Raw genomic sequence first — 24,800 nt, 5'->3', positions numbered from 1 at the left:
TTTCATCTTTGTCTTTATCACATGCAAAGACAGTATATGGGTTTTGTAGTTCACCTGGAGTTTGCTCTTGCTTTGCAGCAGACTTTTGTGTAGAATTTCTCTCTCCTTTGAAGCTTCAGCTACTTCTTGAAGCAAAGACTCTGCTTTTTCCTCACCAAGGACATTGTTTAGCAGATCTTTCTTTAGCTGTAATGTCATCAACTTTTCTTTGAACTGGGAGCTTTCAGTTAGAGCAGCCTGAAGGAGAAAAGTTCTTCCAGTGAGATCATACAAAAAAAAATCATATAACCATATTATTCTCACACAAGTCACACAACCAAAGCAGTACCACAAAGCCAGGTAAAAACAGCATGCTGGGCCAACAAGGGGTAACAGAAGGTACCTGGACAGTGCCCAGTTAAAGGAAAAATCTTCCTGATAATGTTAGAGGCACCAGGGCTGCATCCATTTTGTGAACAGAAAGAGAGGTAAGCTGTACTATGGAAAGAGTTGTCTGTGCAGAGGAGAGGCCTAAACAACCAACAGAAAGGACAGCCTGAATGCTCATCCTGAGGATAAATTCCATCCCTGTTCACAGACACATTTATTCTGGAGATCACAGGGATGACAAAGTAACAAACACACCTTGCTGGGAACATGCACTAATCGTGCATTTTAATCCCCCATCTATATCACCACATAATTCTTTAACAGAGTCCACAAACTTCCCATCCAGGGAGATCTGGGCTAATGCTAAACAATATTATCATCATTGTTAATGGCAGCCTGCTCAACTGACACTCCAGTCAACCAAATGGAAGGCACAAAATAAGGCAATGTGCTACAGCTGGAGCCAAGTAAAGAGCTCCATCCCTTCTGGAGGGTTTCCTGCCACACTGGCAGCACCTTCCAGGCTTGGTCAAACCCACATTTCTGAACTTAGCAACAGCTTTGCTACCTCAATGTGAGCCAGCTCTGGCTCTGGAGTCTCCAGCAGCATCTGGACCGATGGCTTCCACTGCTCAAAACTTTGCAGGGGATTTTGGATGAGTCTCCACAGCTGGGCTTCTGTGTCAGTGCTCATTTTAGAAGTCTTGCTTCTAACACTGTAGGAATAAAGTGACAACCAAGAGAAGGATTATGAAGAAATCCAAGCCCAAACATTCTATTCTTCAAGGCATGAATTAACACAATACTGGGGTGTAAACCATACACAACACAAAAGCCTCAATCTGTTTTACTGCCTGAGCCTGCTGTGGCATACCAACAGCTGCTCTGTCACTCAGAGACATCTGACAAAACTTTATTTAGATGTCTCAGAACACATTTGTCTTCTGTGCAACTGTGTATCAGGAGCTATTTTGCATTTCTAGTAGCCAGCAGTCTTCCCTTGCATGTGAACTTTCTTAGCTGCTGTCACCAGTGTGATTTAACAAATCATACTATCCAAGCAGTCTCACTGACTCATGGGAGGAACAAGTCAAGAGTGTCTAGGATGTAACTGCAGTTACCTGGAAAAAACAAGGGGTTTTTTCTTAAAAAAATTACATTAAAAAGTCTTTGATAACCTTATGTGAACACAAAAAGTGAAAAATACATTTTTATGAATTTATGTATTCAGATAGAATTATTTTATATTTTGCAGAACTACTTGAGTTTATATTAGTACACAGATGCAATTCTGATAAAAAAAGTATTTGTATTTATGTATATGTATCCACATACATACACAGCTCTATTATTGGGGGAAAAAATTAAATCAGCAAACCTTCAATGAATATCCAGGCTTCTCTTAAAAAGAGCACAGCCCAAACACAGCCAAGTGACAAGGCCCAGCAGTGACACACCCCATGCAGCTGCCTCCTGTTTTTCTCAGCCTGCCTGATATGGCAAAATGCAGCCCAAACTTTATGTTCACAGGGGAACAGTATCTTGCAGACTCACAAGAGAAGCAGGTGAGAGCAATGCCAAGCAGGATCAATACTGCCTTTCCACAAACACAGAAATCTTACCTGTGTCACTGGGCCGTGACAGGGCTGAACAAAGGCAAGTTTGCAGAGGCCAAAAGCTCCGCAAATAGAAAGTTCTGACTTTACATGTGCTCTGCCATTTGCTCTGCTGCCCCTGCCAGGCTCAGTGGGAAGCTGCCAGATTTCCCAAAGAAGCCTTGGAGAGAAGCTGGCAAAGAAGCAGCTGCCATTTTCTACTCAGAGAAGTCCCTGCCTCCTTTGCTCCTCTTTCAGCTTTGTTTACTTGCTAGTTTTTAAACTGCAATCCTTTCCCACAATGACCTGTAACCCTTCCAGCAGGACAGCATACTGTGCACAGAGGGAAATAAGCTGGGATACAGGAAGAGAACTGACCTTCTTTTTTTCCCTTAAAAAATGATCCTTTCTTCTAGTTTGCAAAATTTTGCTGCAGCTTCTTTACTTCCTGATTCCAGGCAGCCTGGAAACGGAAACACTGAAGTCTGGGAGAGGCTAAACTTTCAGAGTTTCCAACCCAAGGCAAGTTGAAAACAGGAACATGCATATGAGCTGCCAGGAGAAGGGGAATAAGCTCTGCCAAATAATTGCTAAGGCTGGTGAGTCACTGCAACAAACTCAACAAGGGAGGGCCATAATTCTTCTGAACCGTTTACTACCACAGCTCCTGTCCTGATTTTCTAGTTGCTGGCATGAAAGGCAAGCAAAATACATAAATTATTACTATAAAATGCTAATTAAATCAAATTAGCTGCCAGCAATCTAATTTTCTTCAAACCATACACAACATTAATGATGAAAGAGCATTGCTTGAAAATGACCAGGAGCCTGCAGCTCCCAGCAAATGGCTAAAATTACAGCTTGACTGAAACACGGAGGCGGATGTAATTATCAAAAGCTTTTTTTTTTTTCTAGCCATCACCTACAATTGGATGGCATATCACTTTTTTCTTAGCCCCCTGACAATCCCTGAGAGAAGATTCCCCCCACCACAATCAGACTTCCCAGTACCTTTGATACTGCTGTATTGCAGAGACCACACTCTCAGCGTGTGGCTGCACATCTTGGGAAAACCGTAGCAGTTCCTTAAGCTGAGCCTTCAGCCTCTCAATCTTTGACTCTTCTGCAGCCAGAGCTGCTCTTGTTGCCTTAATTATAAAAAATAATGAATAGATCACACCTTATGTAGTATCTGCCATATGAAATAAGAAGTAAGGCTCTGTCTCAGGGTATACAAAAATCCCCTTCCAGTGTTTTTTTCCTGGTTATAAGAAATATGGTCTTTGCTAAGACAGAAAACATTCTCAGCAACAGTTTTATTCCAGCAGGATCTCTCTCCTCCCCTCACACTGCCCAGCCTCTGCATCTGATCTTCAGGGTTCACTGTTTGAACAGAGTGAATCCCAAACAGGCCTGGTTTCAGTTCACTGATTGCAGTATATAACATGAGCTGCATTTCTGGAGCAGTCTTAAAAGCATCTGTTTGCCTGAACACATCTTTCTCAGGGACTCACATATAGAGAATGTTAATTCTGGGGTGACTCAGGGAAACAAAAACAACTAAAACCCATGGAAATGTAGCTGGATTGAACCAGTCTATATTTTTCTGATCCTTTTTGCATATATTTTTCCCAGTTAGTCCTGCATAGCTCTAGACATACAAACAGCAGTGAAAGGCATTTTGAGAACAGATAATAAATACAAAACCAGCCCTTGAGAGAAAACGAGTAGTAAAAATTCTTATCTACTTAATGTGTGATGATTTTTTTGCACTCATTTTTGCAGCAGATTGGTTTTGGGGTAAATACTGGATTGTTACAATCTTGGGACTTCTTAGAAATGATGATGTGTCTGCTAGTAAAGGAAGAGAGGTACTTATCTTACAGAGGTGATGGATATGACATAGCAATGGTCTTACCAAATATCTCAAAAATGTGTACTGGTATCTGTGAATGCACTTGTGTCTGTGTGTATATATACATTCAGTGAGGCATTAATTTCCTGCTTCTTTTTAAGTGGAGCAAATTGTGTTGCTTGCTCTGTATTGTGCTCATTTTGCATATGATCCCTTTGAACTCTAGGCACAAATTGCATGCAGCACATCCTCCAAGCCTGCTCCTCCTGTGCAGTGTAAGATGAAGGCTGGGGCTGTTGATTCCATTGTTGGCAGTTACATTTTCCTCAGTTGTTTCACACACATTCATACTCCTTCCTTATCATCTCTAACCAATGGGACAGGCATCTGTTGGATGTGACTATGCATTTTCAGTCTCTGGTTGCACTTGATCCTCCACACAAAGGATAACAACTTACATTGCATTTTTTCCACAGAGTTACAAACTCATCTTCAGTCTTTTCCCCTTCCCCAGGGTCCAGGTCATTTTCTAGTCTCTGTAGATCTTTCCTCAGCTGCTGGATGTCTGCTTCCAATTGTCTGGCTTGGGACTCATAGGCACTTTCAGACTGTTGGATCTTGAGCAATCTCTCCTCCTCCTCACTACTCAGCACTTTCAACTTCTCCAAGGCTTTTCTGAGCTCTTCAAGTTCATCCTTCAGTCTTGCAGATCCAAGTGGAGAGGTATTCTGAATTACCTCTGCACACTGATTTTCAAGGTGCTTCCATTTCTTTCCACCACTCCTAATGTCTTTGGCAATTTCCTGCAAAAAGAAGTAAAGATTATCTGCAGGAATGGGAAGCTGGGAAAAAAGCTGAAATCAGTAGGAAAAAAGAACACCCCTCCTCGTTGTACATATTTTGGTTTTCACTTATTATTTCCAAATATGTCTCTTTTCAAGTGACCTGAAGCCAGGGTTAGTCATCTGACTGCCTTCTGAGTAATACTAATTGTCATTGCTTCTGAAAATATTGGTTTTCATTAATGCTTATAACTTGAGATCCCTGACAAAAGGAACAGGAGCTGCAGGCACTAGACATATATTAATAGTTGGATCTCAGAGATTTTAAGCTAAACATTAAAAGCATTAGCACCAAAATAAAGGATATTGTTCTCAAAACTGGTATTTTCATCACCAGCTCTAAACTCTCAAAAACTGTGAACCTTCAGGGTCTAATTGGATCATGTTTACCAAATCTGTTTTATTTAAACAAGATTCTCAAACAATCACATAACCGTTGGAGCTCAGGCTTTAAGAAAAACAAACCAGACCAGTTTGTGACTCATACTGGAAGAACCATACATACAAACAGTTTCAGGACCTCATACAACTCATCTGCCCTAGCCTATGCTAAAATCACCATCTATTTTGTATGTGTAATTCTTTTCTCAAGAACACCCTTGTATGGTTTGAGCAACACATAGGGCCATGAAAAACACACAATACTAGCTCCTTGTTGGAGCTATATTGTTCAAGGACCTTCAGTGCCTTTAGCTTGTCCTCTGCTGAAGTCTTGGTTGCTCCTCCAATGCAGCAGTTTAATTTCTCTGTGACACCATTCAGCCACGACTGAAACTGGTTGACACTGGCGCTGTACTGCTCGTGTTCCTTGGTTATCGTTTCAAGCAGTTTCACTCTGTTCTGTAACAAGAGACATCAGAAGTGGTGAGAACTGTGCTTATCTGGCTCTTTTTCCTTTACATTGTAACCCAGAATTTATAAACAAGACTCCCTTTTCACCAGCCCTGATAACACTTGGCCTCCACAGGAATTCAAAGTTTACCTCGAGAAACAGAACACAAAAGTACACAAAGGCTTGCTCCTGTCTGGATTTTGCTGCAGGCTCACAATGTCTAAGTCTCCAAGAACACAAATTGCAAGGCCCTGCCAGCTGAATTTCTGGCTTTCCAAAACTTCCTATTCTCTCATTAGAAAAAGAAAAGAGACAGAAGTTTGTTTCTGGTTTTCCCTTTGAGAGACAAGCAGTTACATTCCTCTTGTGGGTTAAAAATAAAGATGAGCACATCTTATCTCTCAAAATGAAAATAAAAGAATGCAGTAGAGGCATGAAAATTGTTTTAAATAGTTTTCATTATTTAAACAGACTGCATTGAAAATTACCATCACCTTCAATTGTGTGGTCCAGGCACTTTTGTACTTACTTGGCAGGTCACAAACTATTCTGTAGTGCTATCACAGACTCTGGAAGCAAATTCAAGCCAATGGAAAGCAGGCTTCATTTTTCAAGTTACTACCTGTGCACCCTATAACTAACAATCTCTGAATTTACAGGGGCCTGCACATCATGAGCTGATCCAGTCTGGCACTCCTCACAAGTCAGAGCCACATTTGCTCAGACGGGCCTTGTTTGCCAGCCCAAGTTCAGGCCTTTTTGATTTTGATACAAACACTTGCTCTGTTGTTTCCCTAAGTATTATCTTCTGCAAAACCAGACTGATTTTTTCTTGCCCTTCTCCAGTTGGCATGGAGAGCAACTGAGGTACACTGTGGTTACATTAGATTTAAAAAAAAAAAAAATCCCTCCTTGTGCAATCCATTTAGAGCTTGCAGCAAGCTTGAAAGCACCCTTTGCTCTCACAGACAACAGGCCAAGTTCCATTTTGTGTAATACAGGACACAGCACTGGCCTCTGAGCAGCTGCCCTCCAGGGCAAGCAGAGTGACAGCTGCAATGGTGGGTAGAGCTGAAAAACCCCCTTTGCATTTCCCTTTTCCCTGTGAGGCTCTGGACAGGTCTCCACACCTGCCCAGCTGCCTGAGGTGGCAGTGAGCCATGTCCATTCTGCCAGCCTGCTCTCCAGCCAGGCCAGCAGGATCCCCCATGTGCTGGGGGTGGCACAGGGGTGGCAGATCCTCTGGGACTCTGCCCTTCACCCTTGGGACAGGGCATGACCATGGTGCACTACAAAGCCACCACCCTGCAAGTGGAACACCCCCAGCCTGTTTTTCACACTGCCACTTCAGGCCCTGCTAACTTTTGCAAATCCTGAGTGACTCCCCTCCAGTTAGCTGACCTGCTGTGGGACAAAAGAGGGACAGCTAAGGGACACTTGTTTCCCATGGAGGATGAAATGCTGCCCATTTATTAGAGCATGACCTTTAGTAGCACCAGCCATACACAGGTTTGGATGAAACCAAAGGGTAGAATTATGACTGCAGACCTCTGTGTCCAGCAGAACACCCTACTTGCTAAATCCCCATGTGTCAATTCTCAAATCTGCAGAGGCTAAACAGTTCATGCTTCAACCTCAAGTCAAGGATCTGAAGAAGACAACCTTATAGCAGTGTAAAAGGGCCACACATCAAAGTGACCCAGTCCAGGCTAAGCTTAGTGACTCCAGGGAATTAGATTATTTTACTGGCAGAAGCTCCAAAGGGCATAAATCAGAATAACAAATTAAGCTCAAAAATCTTAGGCTGATATACAGGGGGTTCAAAGGAAGTCAAAACAACCTACCCTTGGCCAGCTAAAATAAAGGAATAAGCAGTTTGGGTTGGTCTGTGAGGTCAAGAAATAGATGCCATAGATCTGGACAAACTGTGCCAGTTGTCAGACAAAAGGCTTACAAAGAGTTGGCTGAACCCTCCCCTCACAAGAGGTTAAGCAGGAAAACTTTCCAATGATGAAAAATAAGATATCACCTGCCCCTGTTAGGTTAGCAGCTTGGGGAGCAGCACAATGTGAAATTCAACATCCACATTGACTAGGCTGAAGTGAGGAGACATGGCCAGCCCTGGGTACTCAAGAAGGTGGGCAGAGGCTTAGGAAGCCCCCTCCCCTAAGCTCCCTTCACAGTCAGGGAAGGCAAATAAGCCTCCTCTGGAAGGTAATCTAGAGCACATAGAGGAAGCTCCTACTTTAAATCCCTCTGCAGTGTCTCAAGGAGAGTACAGAAAGCTCCTGTAGCCCTTCCTGGTGCTTTTGGTCTTACACTTAGGGTAAGACCTTTGCAAACTATTGTAAGTATCTAGGTTTCAGCTAACAGAGACAACATGGACAGAAATTAATCTGGTGTGCTCAGAAGTATTTAATGTATTTCCTAAATATCAACTTCCCACATATCATAACTTTTCTTACCATCTTCAATCATCATTTATGCTGAAACATACAACCATTTACCTCTGCATATTTTTAATTTACTGCGCAAGGGAAAGCACGTAGGAAATGGCTGCCACATCTAAAAATATTCCTATTGATGTAATTAAAAGAGATGCTTTTAAAATTTGGGAATGTTAAAGACACATGTTAGCGCTAAGAAAAAAAAATTACCTCCCACCATTTGCTCATACCAAAGAAGCAATATCACAGGCAAACCATTTAAGAAACACTGTCCAAGAGCCTGCCTTCTGATAGAGCTGGACAACTGCACAGGGTCTAAAAATGCCCTTCAAGCACCAGAGTAATCTACAAACACCAGCGAGCCTCCTGTGCTCAGGCATTCAGCTGGCATCTGCAAGTCACTTTTAGTCTGGCTCTCATCATGTGAGGGGCCAGAGCAATCCCCTTACAACTCCTGTGTCTCTTCCATTCATTCATGCCTCCTGCCCACTGGAAGAGGTGGCAGGATTCCCTAACAAGTGTTAAACTTTCCAACACAATTCCCAAGGTGCCTGTCACCTTGGCATTAGATAATAAACTCCTCATTTACTACAGTTGTGAAATCCAAGGCTTTCCAACTCCCTTCTTTGTTCCATACCTCCTGAAAAAGGGATTTCTTAGCTGGATTCTCTCACTCCATCCTTCTATGAAATGTGGTATTTATAACCAATGCCAAAGAAAAGCTTTTTCTAATGTCTCAGTTGGCTGGAAACATAAAGACATATTTTGTCCAACTAGTATGAGCCACTTCCTGATCTCATTTACACCAGCACATATCCAAGTCAGTTAGAGAAATCACACCATGTAAAATCAGTCTCACAGAGGTCACATCCTGGCTTTGAGTATTCAAATTACTTGTCTAAAAGAACAGCTTTATTAAAATAACTAATGACTGTCTCCGGCTTCAAAACCAAAGAGAATTTTGGTGAAGAGGGAGTGAATGATAATTTTAAATGGCAATCTAGACAGACAACACCTGAATTTCCAGGAACCTTCTTGGATGTATATCCAGATGCCTTGTAATCAAGGGATCTACCTTTAAGAATAAATAACAATGTTGAGGCCCAAGTCTGCTGGTGGCTTCTCTGTGGCAGCTGCAGCTACAGAATTTCCAAACATGCTCTACATTTTGGAGGGACATTAGCAGTAGTTGTATATACATGGCTAGAAAAGTACCTGTACTACATGCTCACAAAAGATGCCAACTAAGCGGTTTTTTTGGTCACTTTAGAGGGATTTTACTTCAAAAGAGAAAATGTATCTGTGGGGCAAGCAGTGAAATGGAATGTTGTTGTTCCTCCAGTGTGATCCGAAGTTAACTTTGTACAAAGGCATTCAGGGAGGGAAAGCATCCATCACTGTCAGGCTCCAGTTCTGGATTGGTGTGTAGGTGTGGGAATTAATAGAAGGCAGCATTATAACAGAGGCAGACAGCAGAACCAGTGTGATGAAAACTATTTGCACCAGGTAATTCCAGCCTATGAAATTCTGGTAGTCACTATGAGTAAAAACTAGGTTTTAATTTCTATGTTTGCTATAGATGTATCTATATATATATATATATTTATAAAATATCCCTTTAAGTATTTCTTACAATCAAAATTTATTTGATTGTAAGAAATTGAATTCTTCTGCCTATTCACAGATGTCTGCCCCTTAGCCATACCACATGGTCCAATCCTGTCTTTATTTGAATTTCAGAAGTGAAAAGTACAAGCATTTTCTGAAATCTCTACGCAAAAACAGGGTGAAAGGAAATCCCTGGTATTAAAAGATGAAGCAGAATGCCTTACACCAGCCTATCCAACAACTATTCAAGCTGGAAGATCAGTATTGGACAAGAATTAGTATCTGTGTGCATGAAAATCTTTCAGATAGTGGCCACTGAGCAAAGTGTTAGGCCAGAGCTGACTCCCACCTCTGTGTTTCCCAGTTCTGCAGGCAGGAGGGCAGCTCTGGGTCTCAACTACCCCTACTTCCTCCAGCAAGGCTGTGTCCATGTAATATTCCCTGGCTCCTGGCATGGGTGCTCTGCATCTGGTTATACATGAACCACTAATGTGCTGAAAGATGAGGAACAATTCAAACTTTATACAGAGATGACCTAAAGCAATATTCACTAGGTCACAGCAAGCAGCCTGCAGCAACACACTATAAAGCACCATGTAAGAGCATCCCAATTAACATCACCCCAGGACAACAGCTCATCTTGGGACTGGACAATTGTTTCAAACAGTCCATTGACTGAAAGCACAGGGGTCCTCAGCTCTGCTTCCTTTTGCAGCCCTACCAGGTAAGCCTCATCACTCAAGGAGCAAGTAGCAAACAACACCATAGATGGGAGGAATTTGAACCCCTCCCACTCTCTATAAGTGTACCTGAGCTTCTTGCCTGATTCCTTCATATTCCACTCTCATTTTCTTCTGAGCATCCTCATCCACGCTGGGGTCACCTATCCTGCTGAACAACGAAGCAGCTTCCTCCAGCAGCCTTTCCAGCAGGACTGACTGATTTAGGACATCATTCTGCAAAACCTGAGCGTGGCTCAGCTGCCACTGCTTCTCCTTTAAGCCAAGCTGCAACTCAATGTCAGGCTCCAAGGTGACCCTCATGTTGTGAATCCATGTGTAAAACTCATTCTGGGCTTTCAGGTACTCACTCCAGTGCAGCCAGACCCACTCAATGCGGCTGTTGGGGAGGGAAGAGAGAAGAGTTAGATGAAATGATGATGGGAGAGTGGAGACCAACAATTCCAAAAGGCCTTCAAAGCAGTGTACAAGGTTCTCAGCAGTTTTAACTTGCTCTGACTTCTCAGGGTTTAGATTCACTTCCCAAGTCCTCTCTGCTTTGGGGAGGAAATATTCTGTACAAGGTCCTGTCCAAAGTCATCATTGCAGACCATGGGGTGGGTGAGCCAGGTTGTGAAGGCAGAGCACTGAGGTCTCACTGATCCTTTCTCTGCACACAGTCACCAAAATGCTTATGGGACTGGAATTAGCAGAGAATTGCTATCTACAATCCAGGGAGCAGAGAGAGGCAGGAAGCACTTTATGAAAGCGCTGGAGGAAACAGCTGCCTCAACACAGCCAAGACGTGTTTGCCTTACCTGTGACAATGAGTGATGTATATGGCTGTCTCTTCCCACAGGGCTTTAATGTCTTTCAGTTTAGAGAGCACCTCACGCTTCTTCTCCTCACTGATGCTGCGAAGAGCAGCATCCGCCTTCACAAGAATCAAGTCCATTTTCAAGCTGCCTTCTGGTTCCAGGGCACGTATTTTCTGTGAGAAAAACAAATGATACTGAAAGCATGGAAAGAAAACAAGGATAATTAATGAAATGTTAACTTTGTTTTTCCCAGGAATCATGAACTCATAGAATCATTTAGGTTGGAAAAGACCCTCACAATCACCAAGTCCAGTTGTTAACACCACACTACCATGGGATGGAAACGTTTCTCTACAGCACAGACAATTAACCCTTCCCACCTAACTCCCTGCTGCAGTTTCTCCTGAAAGGAAAATAATGTTTATTCTTAAACATCCTAAAGGACTAAATTTATTGAATACCACACAGCAGTTGAAAACCTTTTAAGTTAGCTACAAAACCAGACCATCCTCTATGAAATGCCTGTGGCTGTTTCCATTGCTGTTATAAGGTTACAGCACAGGCCAGCTGCTCTTCCCCACCTGCCAAAGCACAAAGAGGCAACCTCCACAGGCTACACTGCAACCTCTCCATCTTAAGCCATGCTATAAGAAATCATCAAGCATATTAAAAAGGCTTCCTCGTGCAAATAAAAGTTGGCTAAAAAAGCAGCCAAGAGAAATTAACCAGTGGAATTTTCTGCCTGCTACCAAACTTTGCTTCAACCCTAAAATGCTAATTTATGAATTGGTGAAAATGTGTATCTTACACAAATAGGAATGCCAGGAACTGAAAGTGGAGTCATCGAATTTTAAGTATCCAGAGATGGAAAAATCAGCACAAGTTCTGTACAATTTAACAGATTAATTATCCCCCAATTCAGATGTCAGCTTTCAACATTACTTTATCCAAACTTCTGATACTATCAAAATAGCTTTTCTTGCTGCTCTTCCATAAACTCCTGGCAAACTTCAGACTTTCCAGTTTGAAGAAAAAGGCTTTTACAATGAAAACACCAAGATTCCCAAAATCAGCCATTACTTTTGGTAAAAATAGGCCTTTGGGATTCGATCATGTCAGTTATTGCAAAGGTGAGACAAGTAGAAGGGCTTTGGATCTCCAGTCCCACATTCTGGAAAAGCAAAGCCTGTTCTTTTGACATGTAGGCAGCACACCTGCCTGTGATGTATCAACAGTTGTTTGCAGAAATTATTTACTAAGAAAGGTGTGATTAATAGAATCCAGGGAAGCAGGACACAGGGCAGAGAAAAGCAAGAAAATACAAGCCACAGCTATCATTCAACAGGTGAAGTGTAAGAGTAAAGCTGTATTCTAAGCCTGTATTCTTCCAGCAATTAGAAGCAAACAACAGCTGGAGAGAAAGCAGCGGCTGTACAGTCATTTTTCTTTTTCAAATCTGTTTTTTACATGACTTCTCTCATTGGCTGACATTTTCATTAACAAATTAAAAGAAAATAAACCGCAGGAAGGAAGCATGAAAAAAACCTGGCAAGCCAGGTGCAAAAAAAGAACTGAAAACCAAACAGTGGATTTGAACACAGCCAATAGGTGAAGCAGTGAGCACATCATGAGGACATCTGAGCAGGAGACAGAAGCCAGGCCCAGAAAGGAGGCAGGATGAAGGAGCAGGACAGGGTTAAGGTACACACAGGAAGAAAGAACTTGTCAATCTTTAGAATGATGAACCTCCAAAGTGTGAGTTGAAAGAATTTCTTAATATGACTTTTTGCATGTTACAGACCTCCTGTAAAGCCCACAGAAGTAAACAGCCTTCAACAGTTCAGGCCATATCACATTACTACAAATCTCTAGACCCTATTACTTGTTATCTCTGCCATGAATGTCCCCTCTTTGCCAATCTACCACTCTTCTACTCGAGTTCCTGTGTCTCTTGTGTGTTTCTTGAGACTGTACACATTATAGCTTTCCAGACAAAAGAAAAGGGTGAAAATAATTTAAGGTCAGAAAAATAAAACTATAGACCAAGATAAAATGCTTCAGATTTTTATGACTGACATGCAAGTCTAGCCACCATCCATCACTCCATGAACAGTCTCTGTATTATGCCACAGGCAAGATCCAGCCTCCAATAAACCACAGTTAAGAAAAAGGCTGAAGACATCACTCTAAACTACCTCATCATCCTACCCTCATGTAAGCCTGCAACATTTTTTGTCAAACTTCAGAAGAGGCAGACCAAATATAAGTAGACACACAAAAGGAGAGACTTTGGGGTAAGTAACAATGGGAAATATCTTGCCATCTAAATTAAAGAACAGATTACTTGGAATTACAGGTAATAAAAGTATAAAAATAGTTTAAATGTTAGTCATAGAAAGATCATCACTCCCTCCAATGGTACAAATGGGACAAACAGGAGTGTTTCCTTCTCTGAGATTACAAGACCTAGATAACATCTAATGAAACTAAAGTTAATGAATGTGAAATCATTGTAAGAGAGCAGGCACAATCTGCAACAGGATCTCACTGAGAAGAGTTATAAAACAGATTAAGTAAAACCAGGAAAGAAAAAAAAAGAGAACTTTTACCTTTTCATTGAACAGATCATAAAGGGGATCTGTAAACCCTGTTATCATCAGGGTTATGGAAAAGGACAAAGGAATTACTCTAAAACAGCCCTTTACCAGGATACTGCAATCTTTTTCTATCAGTGCCAGAGTCCTGGAGGGGGTGGAACACTAACATGATCTGATTCTTTTATACTATATGCTGGTTGTCTGCAAATTACTATGGTAATTGCAAGCAGCAACCAAATTGTTCCAGGCTTGAGGAGAGTGTAAACATTTGAACCTGCCAAACCTGCTGCTAGTGTTCCAAATCAATCTGAAAAGCTTGGAAGCCAGTGATAGAAAATTGCCATCCTCTTTTTCTACATCTGTAAACAATTTGCAAATAGAAAATTTAAAAGAATACTGATGTGAACCCATCCACACAGGCCCAATGCTCCAACAAGCAGGGGCAGTGACAATATCCTGATGGAAAACTCCTGAGTGAGAGCCACCTCTGAATCCCATTGCCTCCCCTTACCTCAGTCTCTCTCAGTCTGGCTTCCAGGGCAGATCGAGGTCCTTTGGTGTTGTCATTGATCCTCAGTCTCTCTTGGATGGCCTTCATCCAAGCTTCTGCATTCTCCACACTGCTGTCAAATTCATCCTGGAGCTGCTGAGTCATCGCATTTGAGGAAGCTGAAAGGACAGGAAACAGGGAGATAAGCAGGTTTTGGGTAAGACCTGAGCAGGAATGAAAGGTAATCCAAAGGAAAAAGGGAGAAAAGCTAACGATGTTGTGGCTTTCCTTTTTGAACAGCAATACCAAAAGCTGCAGCAGGATCGCTGTTCAGTTGAGCACAGAGAACATATCCACACTGCTGCTTTCCCAAATGAAAATACACCAGGAAACAAAAAGAAGGTGGAGAACTGTGGGAGGATCCTTTACAGTAAACAGACTTAATTCAAAGCTTTTAAATGAGATTAATTTGGTGTTTGTGTGTATTCCAGATTAGCTGCACCAAACACAAACACCTTATTTTTCCTTCCAGAGCCATGTCAGTGTAAAACTCCCCCAATGCCCTTCCAGGCTCATGCACTGAGCACCTGACACCACAGTAATGAAGTACTTTGGCACATGCTTAACTTAGAGGTGTATAAACTGCTGTTGTAGAGGTGTAAAGCTGCTGAGAACAGGATCAGATGCTTAGACTCTCAGTTAACTTCTTGTGCTGAGACCATTCAGGCTTACCTGAATGCACATGCAGTGAGTCTGGGATACGCAGGCAATGGGAACTGGCCAGCAACATCCAAGACAAACCACAAACATGCCTTCACAGGGGATTATCAGCCCTGGTGGACGTCCTCTTTTGCCATCTCTTTTACTCCATACCAGGCTCCAAGCTTTTCATTTTGCTCTCCCTCTCTCCTGTTGCCCATTCCCAATCAGCAGAAATGTGTGATGCTTGGATGCTCTGTTGATGTCTCTGTTCAGAGCACAAGCTCTCCACTGCCCAGACAGCTCCTTTGTGCCTGTACAATAGAGCAGAGCCATCCTAAGCTCACCCCTAGGACTGCTGGACTAAACTTCACTAATAAGGATGAGCCATAACAGAGCACCCTGTAGGTCAGCTCCACTGAAGTGAACAGAATAAGAGCCACTGCCATTCAATGGGTTTGGATCACATCCTACAATACTGCCAGCCAAGCAGCCAGTATTTTGTGGAAAATAAAATAATCTTCCTCTTTGTTATTTATCACTGAAAGATTTTTTCAGGACAAAGTCTGAGACTTAATTACTGAACCCAAGTTTTTTGTGCAGAATTCAGTTCCACAGAGCCCCTCAGCTTCCATGAAACAATTCATGTGGAAGAAGTGCTCAGTGTGAGAGGCAGAGCATGGCTCCTGGTGAAGCTGGGCCAATGGTGCTTTGCAACCACCACAGCTCTCAGCAGCTCAGTCTTTACAAGAGAGAGCCATCACCTGCTCACAAGCAGAAAGCTCCCCACCAGCCTGCCAATGTTCCTCTCCACAAGGTAAAAGGATTCATGCAATATCGGAGGTCCTTCCCTGCAGTTCCCAGTCAGTTTTCTTCCACACTGGACCAGAGAAAACAAAATGTCAGCATTCACAACAGTCTGAACTGTTGCTTCCTGGCTCTCAGCAGGCTTTCTACTCAACAGGTCCCAGAACAGAACAGAAGAATTGCAGAGCAGCTACTGCACCACTCATGGGGACAGCTGGAGCAGAGGATGGGGTCAGAGCTCCTGTGCAGGTCAGTAGAGTTGCATTTTCATGAAAGATGGAATTCCTCCCTAAGTGAGACCTGTCAGACAGGTCAGCATCTAAGGCTGTAGCTCTCAGAACCTGAGAGTAGCTTTAGAAAGAGTGACCTCACCTTGAAAAGTTTTTAAAAATAAAACAGGATGTACTGGATTTAGTGAGGGTGGTGTGGCATGGACAGCTACTGCCTCTCTCCAATATAAAAACATGACAGGATATATAATTAAAGCTAAAATCATTGACTTACATCACAACAGTGCTAAAGAGGAAGCCAGCTAATGGAGCAATGTTATTTTCAGTGGATTGTTAGATATCTGTGTCCTTCTCCAACTATGAGTAGTTCAAAACTGACATTTCTGAACTACAATAATTCAGTTCTTGGAAAGGAGCACATATCTCATTGCAGCTGAAAAACCAACTCATTTTCACATTGACATTTCTCACTATATCTGGCAGTTGTAGAGGGACTGTCTCCTAAAACTCCCCTAGTTACTTACATACATACATTTCTAGGCAAACAGTTTCTGAATGCTCAAGTATGAGCTGTGGTAGTTCCAAATTATGCTATTGTGAAACAAAAACTCACAGGGCCTTTGCTGGATAGACCCTGACAAGAAGTGGCAGTCATTTCCTAGGAGAGGTTTCTATTCCTGGCAACTTCCATATCATATTTAAAACTGGCTTCAGTACTCCAGTCATGGAGTAGCCAATACAGAACATAATGTTATCCTAGTCCTATTTTTTACAAAAAGTTGAGGGCAATCTAACATGGTTAAGAAGCAGTGGAAAACCTGCTGTCATCCAACAGGAAGAAAACCCCACTCACACTCTGCCCTCATGCTGCTGCTCTCTGAGCACAAGGAATTTCTGTCAAAACCTCACAGTAACACAGCCTCCCCCAACCCACACACAGTCAATCCACGTAAGCAGTCAACACAGGAAACCACAAAAAAAGTTATTTCAATATTAAGAGCACCAGCTTGCAAAGGAAGAGAAACACTTTGCTACTCCAACTACAGGCAATAAAATGTCATTGACTGATTTTGACCAAGCAATTCCTGTAACTAGTACCAAAAAGATTATTAATTTTAGCATGGACTCAATGCCCAGATGGATTTCATAGTGGTTACAATCTGCAATATCTGACATGGGTTTGGGGTGCCTTTGAGACCTCCTGTCCTCCCTCTGTGCAGGGCAGCCAGATGCTGGCTGAAGCAATCAGCTACAGTGCCTGACTTTTGCTCTGGAACCCTTCCCAAGCACTAACAGCATGGTTTATACCTGCAAGGTAAAAGTATGATTTCTGACTTACTCTCTGCTTGGGAGGAAGAACAACTGCTGTCTTTTTGAGATATGGCAAGATCTGTAACTCCTTTGCAAATTCTTCTAAAGCTGGGACTAATGATTAGTGGATAAAAGTTAAGCATTCAAGAGCATTCACCCCATTTCTCTTGCATCATTGGAACTAAGAGATTGAGCAATACTTCTGGACCCTGATCAGCACAAAAAGGACAAAGGAGACATAGTGGCTCCTGGAACAGAGCTAAGCTGTGGAGCTGGGCAAGGCCACCATTCACACACCAACCTGTAACAGCAGCAGCCCATTTGGGACACCTGTAGAGTGGTACCTGTACAGCCCCTGTCCCAGGCTCAGCCTCTGGAACTTTCCACTGTGCCATGGAAAGTCTTCCCTTAATCACCAGCGAGATCTTCTGAGCAATTTGTACAAAATTGTTTTTCTCACAGTTATTTTCAAACGCATCCAGCTGTTCAAAACCTCCTTCCATTTAATGCCACTTGAATCAGTGTATTAATTCATACTGGGGAAAGCACATTCACACTGCAGAAATCACTTGGCATCTCTATACATGTTACTAAATGAGGGCAATAACAGTGTGTAAGAAATTCTGGCATAGATAATGAGATGCTGAGCAAAACCAAAGTTTATTTGTCCAGATGCAGGAACAGTTTCTTGGCAGAGGTAATGAAGAAGCATATTTCAGGGTGTGAAACAGAACTGACCCAGGACAGCTTCTACAGTATATCCACAGGTTACAAAAAGCACACTTTCCTGTTTTTAGCAATAGGAAAATGTAAGACAGGTTACCTGCAGAAAACTGTAGTTGAACTTCTCCCACAAAAGTACTCTTCCTGCTTTCCCTGAATCATCCCTGTGACCCCCAGAACATGGCAGTGTCTGGGTAGGCACACACACATTTCAGTGCCACAAAGGGACCATGGCTCAGCCTTTGCCCAGCTCTGCCAGACCCACTGCACACCCACAGCACACCCAGGGCTTGCTCTGCTTTGTCTGAGGCTCAGTTACTTGCACAGGACAGCTGCACCTTTGGAGGAGGGAAAGGTGAACACCTGACACAGCCCACCCTTGTCTCAAGTCAGCATCACTCCTCTCCCCTCTCTCACCCAAGCACAAAACCTTTTAGCAAGGAGGGAAGTCAGAGTACTCCCATCACCTCTCCCCAAATCCTGGAGAAGGAAGGGGCAGCTGGAAGGATGCTGGGGGGCACACACACTGTACCCCCAGGTTGCCCACAGGCTGAACACCACAGCATGAATTAATGAGATCCAAGCAACAGCAAGCTGGGTTTTGCTTTTAAAATCTGCTCCAATAGTGCTGGGCTGGGCTGAAGAGATGCAGAGGCAGCTTTATTTCAGCTGTGGTCCTGGAACCATCTTGATGAAGGAGCAGAGAAATGAAGTAGCTGACTGCCCTGCATCATAGCTCTGGGAGCCAGGGACATCTCTGGGTTTCCACTGCAGACCCAGACACAGACACAGGCAGAGGTCACCCTTCATGTAACCCATGTGGCACTCACTGGGCAATTTCTCTGAGCAGTTCTCCCTTAAGTACAGCCACTGCAAGAGGCATGCTAGTGCATCTGATAACTCTTCTGGGACATGGCAAGACTTATTTAATATTTGTAATACACTACTGAGAGCTTTCAAAGTTATTTTGCAAGTGTAGTGTCTTTTTCTTAGGATTGTCCTATTATTTTGCAATGTTTCTTAATGTACTATTTTTTCTCTGCCAGTCATACTGGGGGTTCTGTTTTTTGGTGTTTTTTTTTAAATTTAAATCTCTTAAAACATTTCTTACAACCACTCCCATTTTACACATTCTTTTAAGCCCTACATTTATAGAACACAGGCTTTAAAATTGTTTCAATATATCTTGGATTCTTATATGCATGTACTACTTGACTGGTTTCCAGAACCCAGTTCTTACAAAAATAAAAGTACAAAAATGCTCCAGGAAAATTCAAACCACTCACCATTAGGGAGACTATTTTCCAATTATTGAAATACTTCAAACTTTTCATAACCCTTTTCATTTGGTTCTGGGATTGAATGTGGAAAAAAAAAAAGATTTAAAAAAGCCCACTGAACTGTATCAAATTTTAGACAAATGTATGAGTGTGGAAGCAATTTTGGTTCTGGGAATTGTATCTGGGATAATTTAGTAACTTTTCAGCTTCCCTAGACACTGTAAAGGGAGCTCTGAGGAGGCACAGAGCTGGGAGCTCTGTCTGCTTCAGACTGGAGCAGAGGTCAGGAGCTGGCACAGACCACAGAGCACTGACCTTGGCCTTTCCAAAGCTGAATATCCTTGGTCTACTCCAGGAGGAGCTACTGTGAATTTTGAATGCAGCCAGCCTTACCAGCCTTCTGAAAGCCTCCAGGACAGCAGCTGCACTCATGCAGAGCCCAGCTAACCTGCCCAAGTAGGTACAGAAGCTCTCAAGGTTTCAAATAAAAGATGTAGTTATTTCCAGCATAATCTTTGAGAGGCTCAAAACATAATCCCATCACTTTGGCCATCTTCCAACACAGCCCTCTCCTGTGTTGCTGACAGTGAATGCTTATGACAGTCAGCAATTGCTTGTCCTAATTAAGGAGCTAGATTGTGAATAGGGGCTTTTGGAATAAACACATCCATATCCTCATTACAAGCATCCCCTTCACCCAAGGAATGCATCACTCTGAGCACATACAGCACCATCCATATCACAGCCTCTTTCTCTCCCTCACAATACAATCCCCAGGACACCTATGGCTACTGCAAGGCATTCTGCCCCGACACGGTCACACCTGACAATATTCTCTTTGTTACCAAAAACTGAAAAGCAGAGACATGTTCTGTGCAGGCTAACTCTCAAAAAAATGCCTGATTTTTTCCAGCCATTTGTTTAAAAACTGATTTCAGACTTTGGTGAGAGCCAGTCCAAGTGGGATATCTTTTTGCTTCCTAAGATTGCTGGGGGGAAAATGTAATTCCCATGTCTAAAAAGCCATTTCCTTAAAAAAAGGGGACTGAAATTTAAAAATAGTTTTATACTTGAATAGAATCATAGCACACAAGTAAGACAGAATTGAGTCCTGGGGCCATCTTCCCTTCTAGGGAATGATAATCAATAGATCTGATCACAGCATTTTTATTTTTTATTTCAGTCTTCAAGTCATTTGGAAGTAAAAACAGTGAGGACTCTTAATTACAAGTCTGTCCCCATTTCCATACACTCCACACACAAACTTCTGCATTTCCAGATCACTCTAGGAGACAGGTTGGTCTGCGATGATTCCATTAGATAAGTAACATGCAGGGTTTAGTTCTGGTCTACAACCTTTTTTTACCATCAAGGAGACAGAGTATCTGCATTAGATAGCTGTCTGGTTTAGATTCTGCTTTTCTATGCCCACATTATTGAGGTATAAACAGTCTTTAGAACATTTATTCAGTCAGCCCTCTTGGAAAGTAAGACTATCCTATCCCTTTTACAGATAACAACTTGGGTTCAAAGACACTTTGTTTCTTGCCTCTGAGCAATAAGGAAATACTTGAAAGGACAAGAACAAAGTCGAAGATTCTGTTAATCAATGCTGCAGAGGGTGATTTTTGGCTTCTTCTAATCTGTACCACTTCAAGTGTCTGCTGAGAAGCAGATATCTTTTTAGTGACTTTAAACTTAATGACAAGAGCCTTCATTTTCCTAGTTACGATTCACAGACACTTTAGTCTGGGAAATCACAGGTTTAACACCTCTGCTCTACAACTTCAGGAAAGGTTCTTCAGGTCCAGGGAATCTGATGGGAAGATTACCCAAGAGATATCTGTGGGTTTACCAGCAATCTGCATCTTGAGCAGCTGGGGACAAGTTCTTGAGTAGATTTGGTTTCAACTTTTGTCAGCTCCCTAAGTTTTACCATCAGTCAGCTGACAAAAAAGCCCTGCAAGCCAACAGCATTAGTTTCACAGTCTCTGGAGACTAGAATTTATGTATTCAATTATCTCCCACTTGTCCTCCAGAGAACTGCATGATCCCTCAGTACTGGGCGCCAGTCACAGCACTGATATACTGATAATAAACCCTTGTGGTATCTGCTCCTTGCCAGAGATCAGGGAACAATTCAGGAACGATAAATCATTCCTCTTTTGCTGATCATATTATTGTGTACAGACAACCCCATTTTCTCAGAGGCGTGGTTATCCCTATTGGCCAAATATACTTTGCAAATTAGTTTTGCTCTGCAGACTATTCCCAAGTAACTCTTCCTGGCAATCCTTCATACTCCAGCTGTGCTGCTTAGCTTTGGTTTGGCATCAGAACCCCAATGAGAAATTGCCCATCTTCCCTGGCTGGCTGGGAACAGCTCTCCCTGTTTGAGTGCAGTTTGTCACATGGCAGCTCCCAAGGGCCAGTGCCACAATCAGGACTCCAGAGTGTTAGGCCACATAGGACCGGTGAGCTGTCACAGCACCCTGGCTGAGCAGAAGTGCCCTACAATTAAAAGGATAATACCTCTGTCCCAAAGAGATTACAGAGGACAAGACAGAAGGGGTTTGGCAATGAAAGAAGGTATCAGTATGTACTCAGGGACATGGAGTGATGGAGGGAAGAAAGGGCTGTCACAGACTTCAGCTGCATTGCCACTGCTCTGTGCAAACTGCAGTGCTTCTACCCCCTATGCCCTCCACCCTGGAAGCAGAGATACTCAGGAAGAGACTCTTAAGCCCAGCTGGAGCATGTGGCCTCAGCATGGGCTGGATGTCCCACCAGGAAAGAGGATTCACTGCCCTGACCCACAGGCTGTGGTGGGACAGCCTGGGTAGGAGCCCTGCGATTCCATAGCCAGTCATGCAAGAGAGGGGGCACTTCCAGGCAAGGAGCCATACCAGAGGTGGGATAATTCACCTTCTTCAGGAATTCTCTGTTCTGAAGTGGCCCACAGTTGTAATATGAATGCTCAGGGCTACAGGATGTCAATCTGTCTGCAAGTCTGTATTCTTTCCTATTCCTCACCACTGTTTCCACATCTGGATCTGGAGGGGGTTTAAACATGCAATTTTTTCCCCTTACAAGATCAGTGCTAAAATATTTTTTGACTATCATTTGACTATTCCACCTCTGAGTGTGTAACTTGGAGCAATAAGCACAGGGCTTTTAAACTCATAAATCTTTAGAGTCAAGTATATACCGGAAATATTTCTTAGAAACTTGCAAGTATTTTGCAAGAATGCTCTAAGGGCACTGGTCTTTTGTCCCATTTAGAACAGCTGAAGGACTAACTCTCTAAAACAAGATTTCTCAGCTATATCTTTCAAAACATTATCAGTTCAGTTATGCTAATGATTTATACAGCGAAAGTGAGACTTATGGAGTTGGAAAAAAATTAGCAAGTAGGACAATACTAATTTTAGATACTAAAGCTGTTGATTAAGAGCTATTTTCTTGGGATCAAAGCATATGGTTAAGGAAAAATTAGCAGATTTTAATTTGCATGGAACAGAAAGATCCATTTATATAAAGAAGGAGAAAAATCACCCCTGAAAGAGATGAACACTTGCAATGCTGTCAACAACATACAGGACGCTATACCGAAACAGTAAATAGCCATACCTAAACAGTCAGCACTCTGTACATAATTAAAAGTACTATTTGCATTAATCTGATAATATCAGGCTTTATATTGCAAAACAGCACTGGTTTGTGTTCAGAGAAACCCACAGGCAAACAAGGCCTGCCTGTGTCCCAAACAAAACACACTATTGGAACTGTCAGCAACCTCATCCCAGAAACAAAGTAGACCACTGCAAAACGTTGGTTATGAATTAATTGTGAGTGGTTGAGAACATTTTTGGAATTGAATTAAACAGGCTGTGTTCTCGTGACTCATTTTTGCCTGAAGAGTTGCAGTTTCCTGTCTCTGTCCCCCTCCCACAGTGGGAGCTGCCCAGGCGCTGTGGCCACATCTGGGCTCGGCCTCACTGGGCCTGCAGCCGGCCGGGAGTGGCGGCGGGGAGGAGAACGCCGTGTTAACAATCCTTTATGGCTGATCGGGACTGAAACCCTGGGGTCTGTAAACCCAGAGGGGTCTGAACCTCCTCCTGCTGAGATTCATCAACCCTCAGGCAGAGTGAGCCGGCAGCAGGAGCCAGCAGTGAGCCGCGTTTGTCGGCAGCCGGCCCCCAGCCAGGGGAACCGGAGAGTTAAAGCTGCGATCGCAGACACTGACAGCGCTGAGCAGCACGAGTAAAGCCAATGCTGCTGCCCCTCACGAGCAAAGCCATTGCTGCTACTGCTCCTCAGGAGTAAAGCCAATGCTGCTGCTACTGCTCACGAGTAAAGCCATTGCTGCTGCTGCCCCTCACGAGCAAAGCCATTGCTGCTGCTGCTCCTCACGAGCAAAGCCAATGCTGCTGCTGCTCCTCACGAGCAAAGCCATTGCTGCTGCTGCCCCTTACGAGCAAAGCCATTGCTTCTGCTGCTCCTCAGGAGTAAAGCCATTGCTTCTGCTGCTCCTCACGAGTAAAGCCATTGCTGCTGCTGCTGCTCCTCACGAGTAAAGCCATTGCTACTGCCCCTCACAAGCAAAGCCATTGCTGCTGCTCCTCACTCCTGTCATTCACAGCAACTGCCTTTCAGAAATGGAGTACTACGAGAGACCAAAGCTCTTCTTTTCCTCACAAACGCCTGAAGAGATCAGGCGGCTGTGCTCCATTCGGACCCCAAGGGGGCCTCAGGGCGTGCTGCTCCTCAGCAAGTTTGAAAATTCCACCCTAAATATTATGGGACATATCCCTGGTGTGACAACCTTCACAGGGGTTCAGGGATGAGGGAAGAGATGAGGATCTGACTCCATGTTTCAGAAGGCTTGATTTATTATTTTTTGATATATGTTATATTAAAAATATACTAAAAGAATAGAAGAAAGGATTTTGTCAGAAGGCTAGCTAAGAATAGAAAAAGAAAGAATGAATAACAAAGGCTTGTGTCTTGGACAGAGAGTCCCAGCCAGCTGACGGTGATTGGCCATTAATTACAAACAACCGCATGACACCAATCACGGATCCACCTGTTGCATTCCACAGCAGCAGATAATCAATGTTTACATTTTGTTCCTGAGGCACCTCAGCTTCTCAGGAGGAAAAATCCTAAGGAAAGGATTTTTCATAAAAGATGTCTGTGACACCCTGGGGCTGTCAGAGAGCTAACACAGAGATATATATAGAGCAACAGGGGTCCCTATCAGCCAAGGGTTGGTACACACACAGGCAGACATAGCACTACCCATTCTCAAATATTTGAAAGAAGGAAGAGGTATAAAGCTATAGACTTGTTTAACCCAAGTAATAACAGAATTCTTCTGCAAGAAGCAATAGACATCATGGCACCTCAACTTTAGTCTAAAAGAAATAAAAATATCTCCCCTCTAGTCTCCGAAGCTATCTTCTAAAGATAACACAAACACCTGTTTTACTTTAAAGGCATTTCATATCACTGAAATTTTTCTCCAGTATTTCCCTTTCAATTTACAGATCAGGGCTCAGCAGGTACCTTGCAAAAG

General features: G+C 43.0%; 1 protein-coding gene across 8 annotated transcripts in view; it reads right to left on the bottom strand.

The window, feature by feature from the left end:
• SYNE3 (spectrin repeat containing nuclear envelope family member 3) overlaps nucleotides 1-24,800 on the bottom strand; it is a 71,870-nt gene that overhangs the window by 24,494 nt on the left and 22,576 nt on the right. For 5 of the 8 annotated variants that reach the window (XM_074542412.1, XM_026791132.2, XM_026791134.2 and 2 more), the window contains 8 exons: nucleotides 14,194-14,351; nucleotides 11,086-11,258; nucleotides 10,358-10,667; nucleotides 5,340-5,501; nucleotides 4,278-4,622; nucleotides 2,976-3,112; nucleotides 938-1,085; nucleotides 55-237 (listed from right to left, as the gene is read on the bottom strand). In XM_074542412.1, the coding sequence (XP_074398513.1) occupies nucleotides 55-237; nucleotides 938-1,085; nucleotides 2,976-3,112; nucleotides 4,278-4,622; nucleotides 5,340-5,501; nucleotides 10,358-10,667; nucleotides 11,086-11,258; nucleotides 14,194-14,337 (1,602 nt within the window). In that variant the 5' untranslated portion in view covers nucleotides 14,338-14,351. The other 3 variants (XM_074542411.1, XM_074542408.1, XM_005483191.4) reach the window with 3 other exon arrangements.

The sequence above is a fragment of the Zonotrichia albicollis genome, chromosome 6 (genome assembly GCF_047830755.1).
Source record: "Zonotrichia albicollis isolate bZonAlb1 chromosome 6, bZonAlb1.hap1, whole genome shotgun sequence".
Taxonomy (NCBI): Eukaryota; Metazoa; Chordata; class Aves; order Passeriformes; family Passerellidae; genus Zonotrichia; species Zonotrichia albicollis.
Note: the sequence above shows the minus strand (reverse complement) of the source record. Positions and strands in the feature narration are given on the sequence as shown.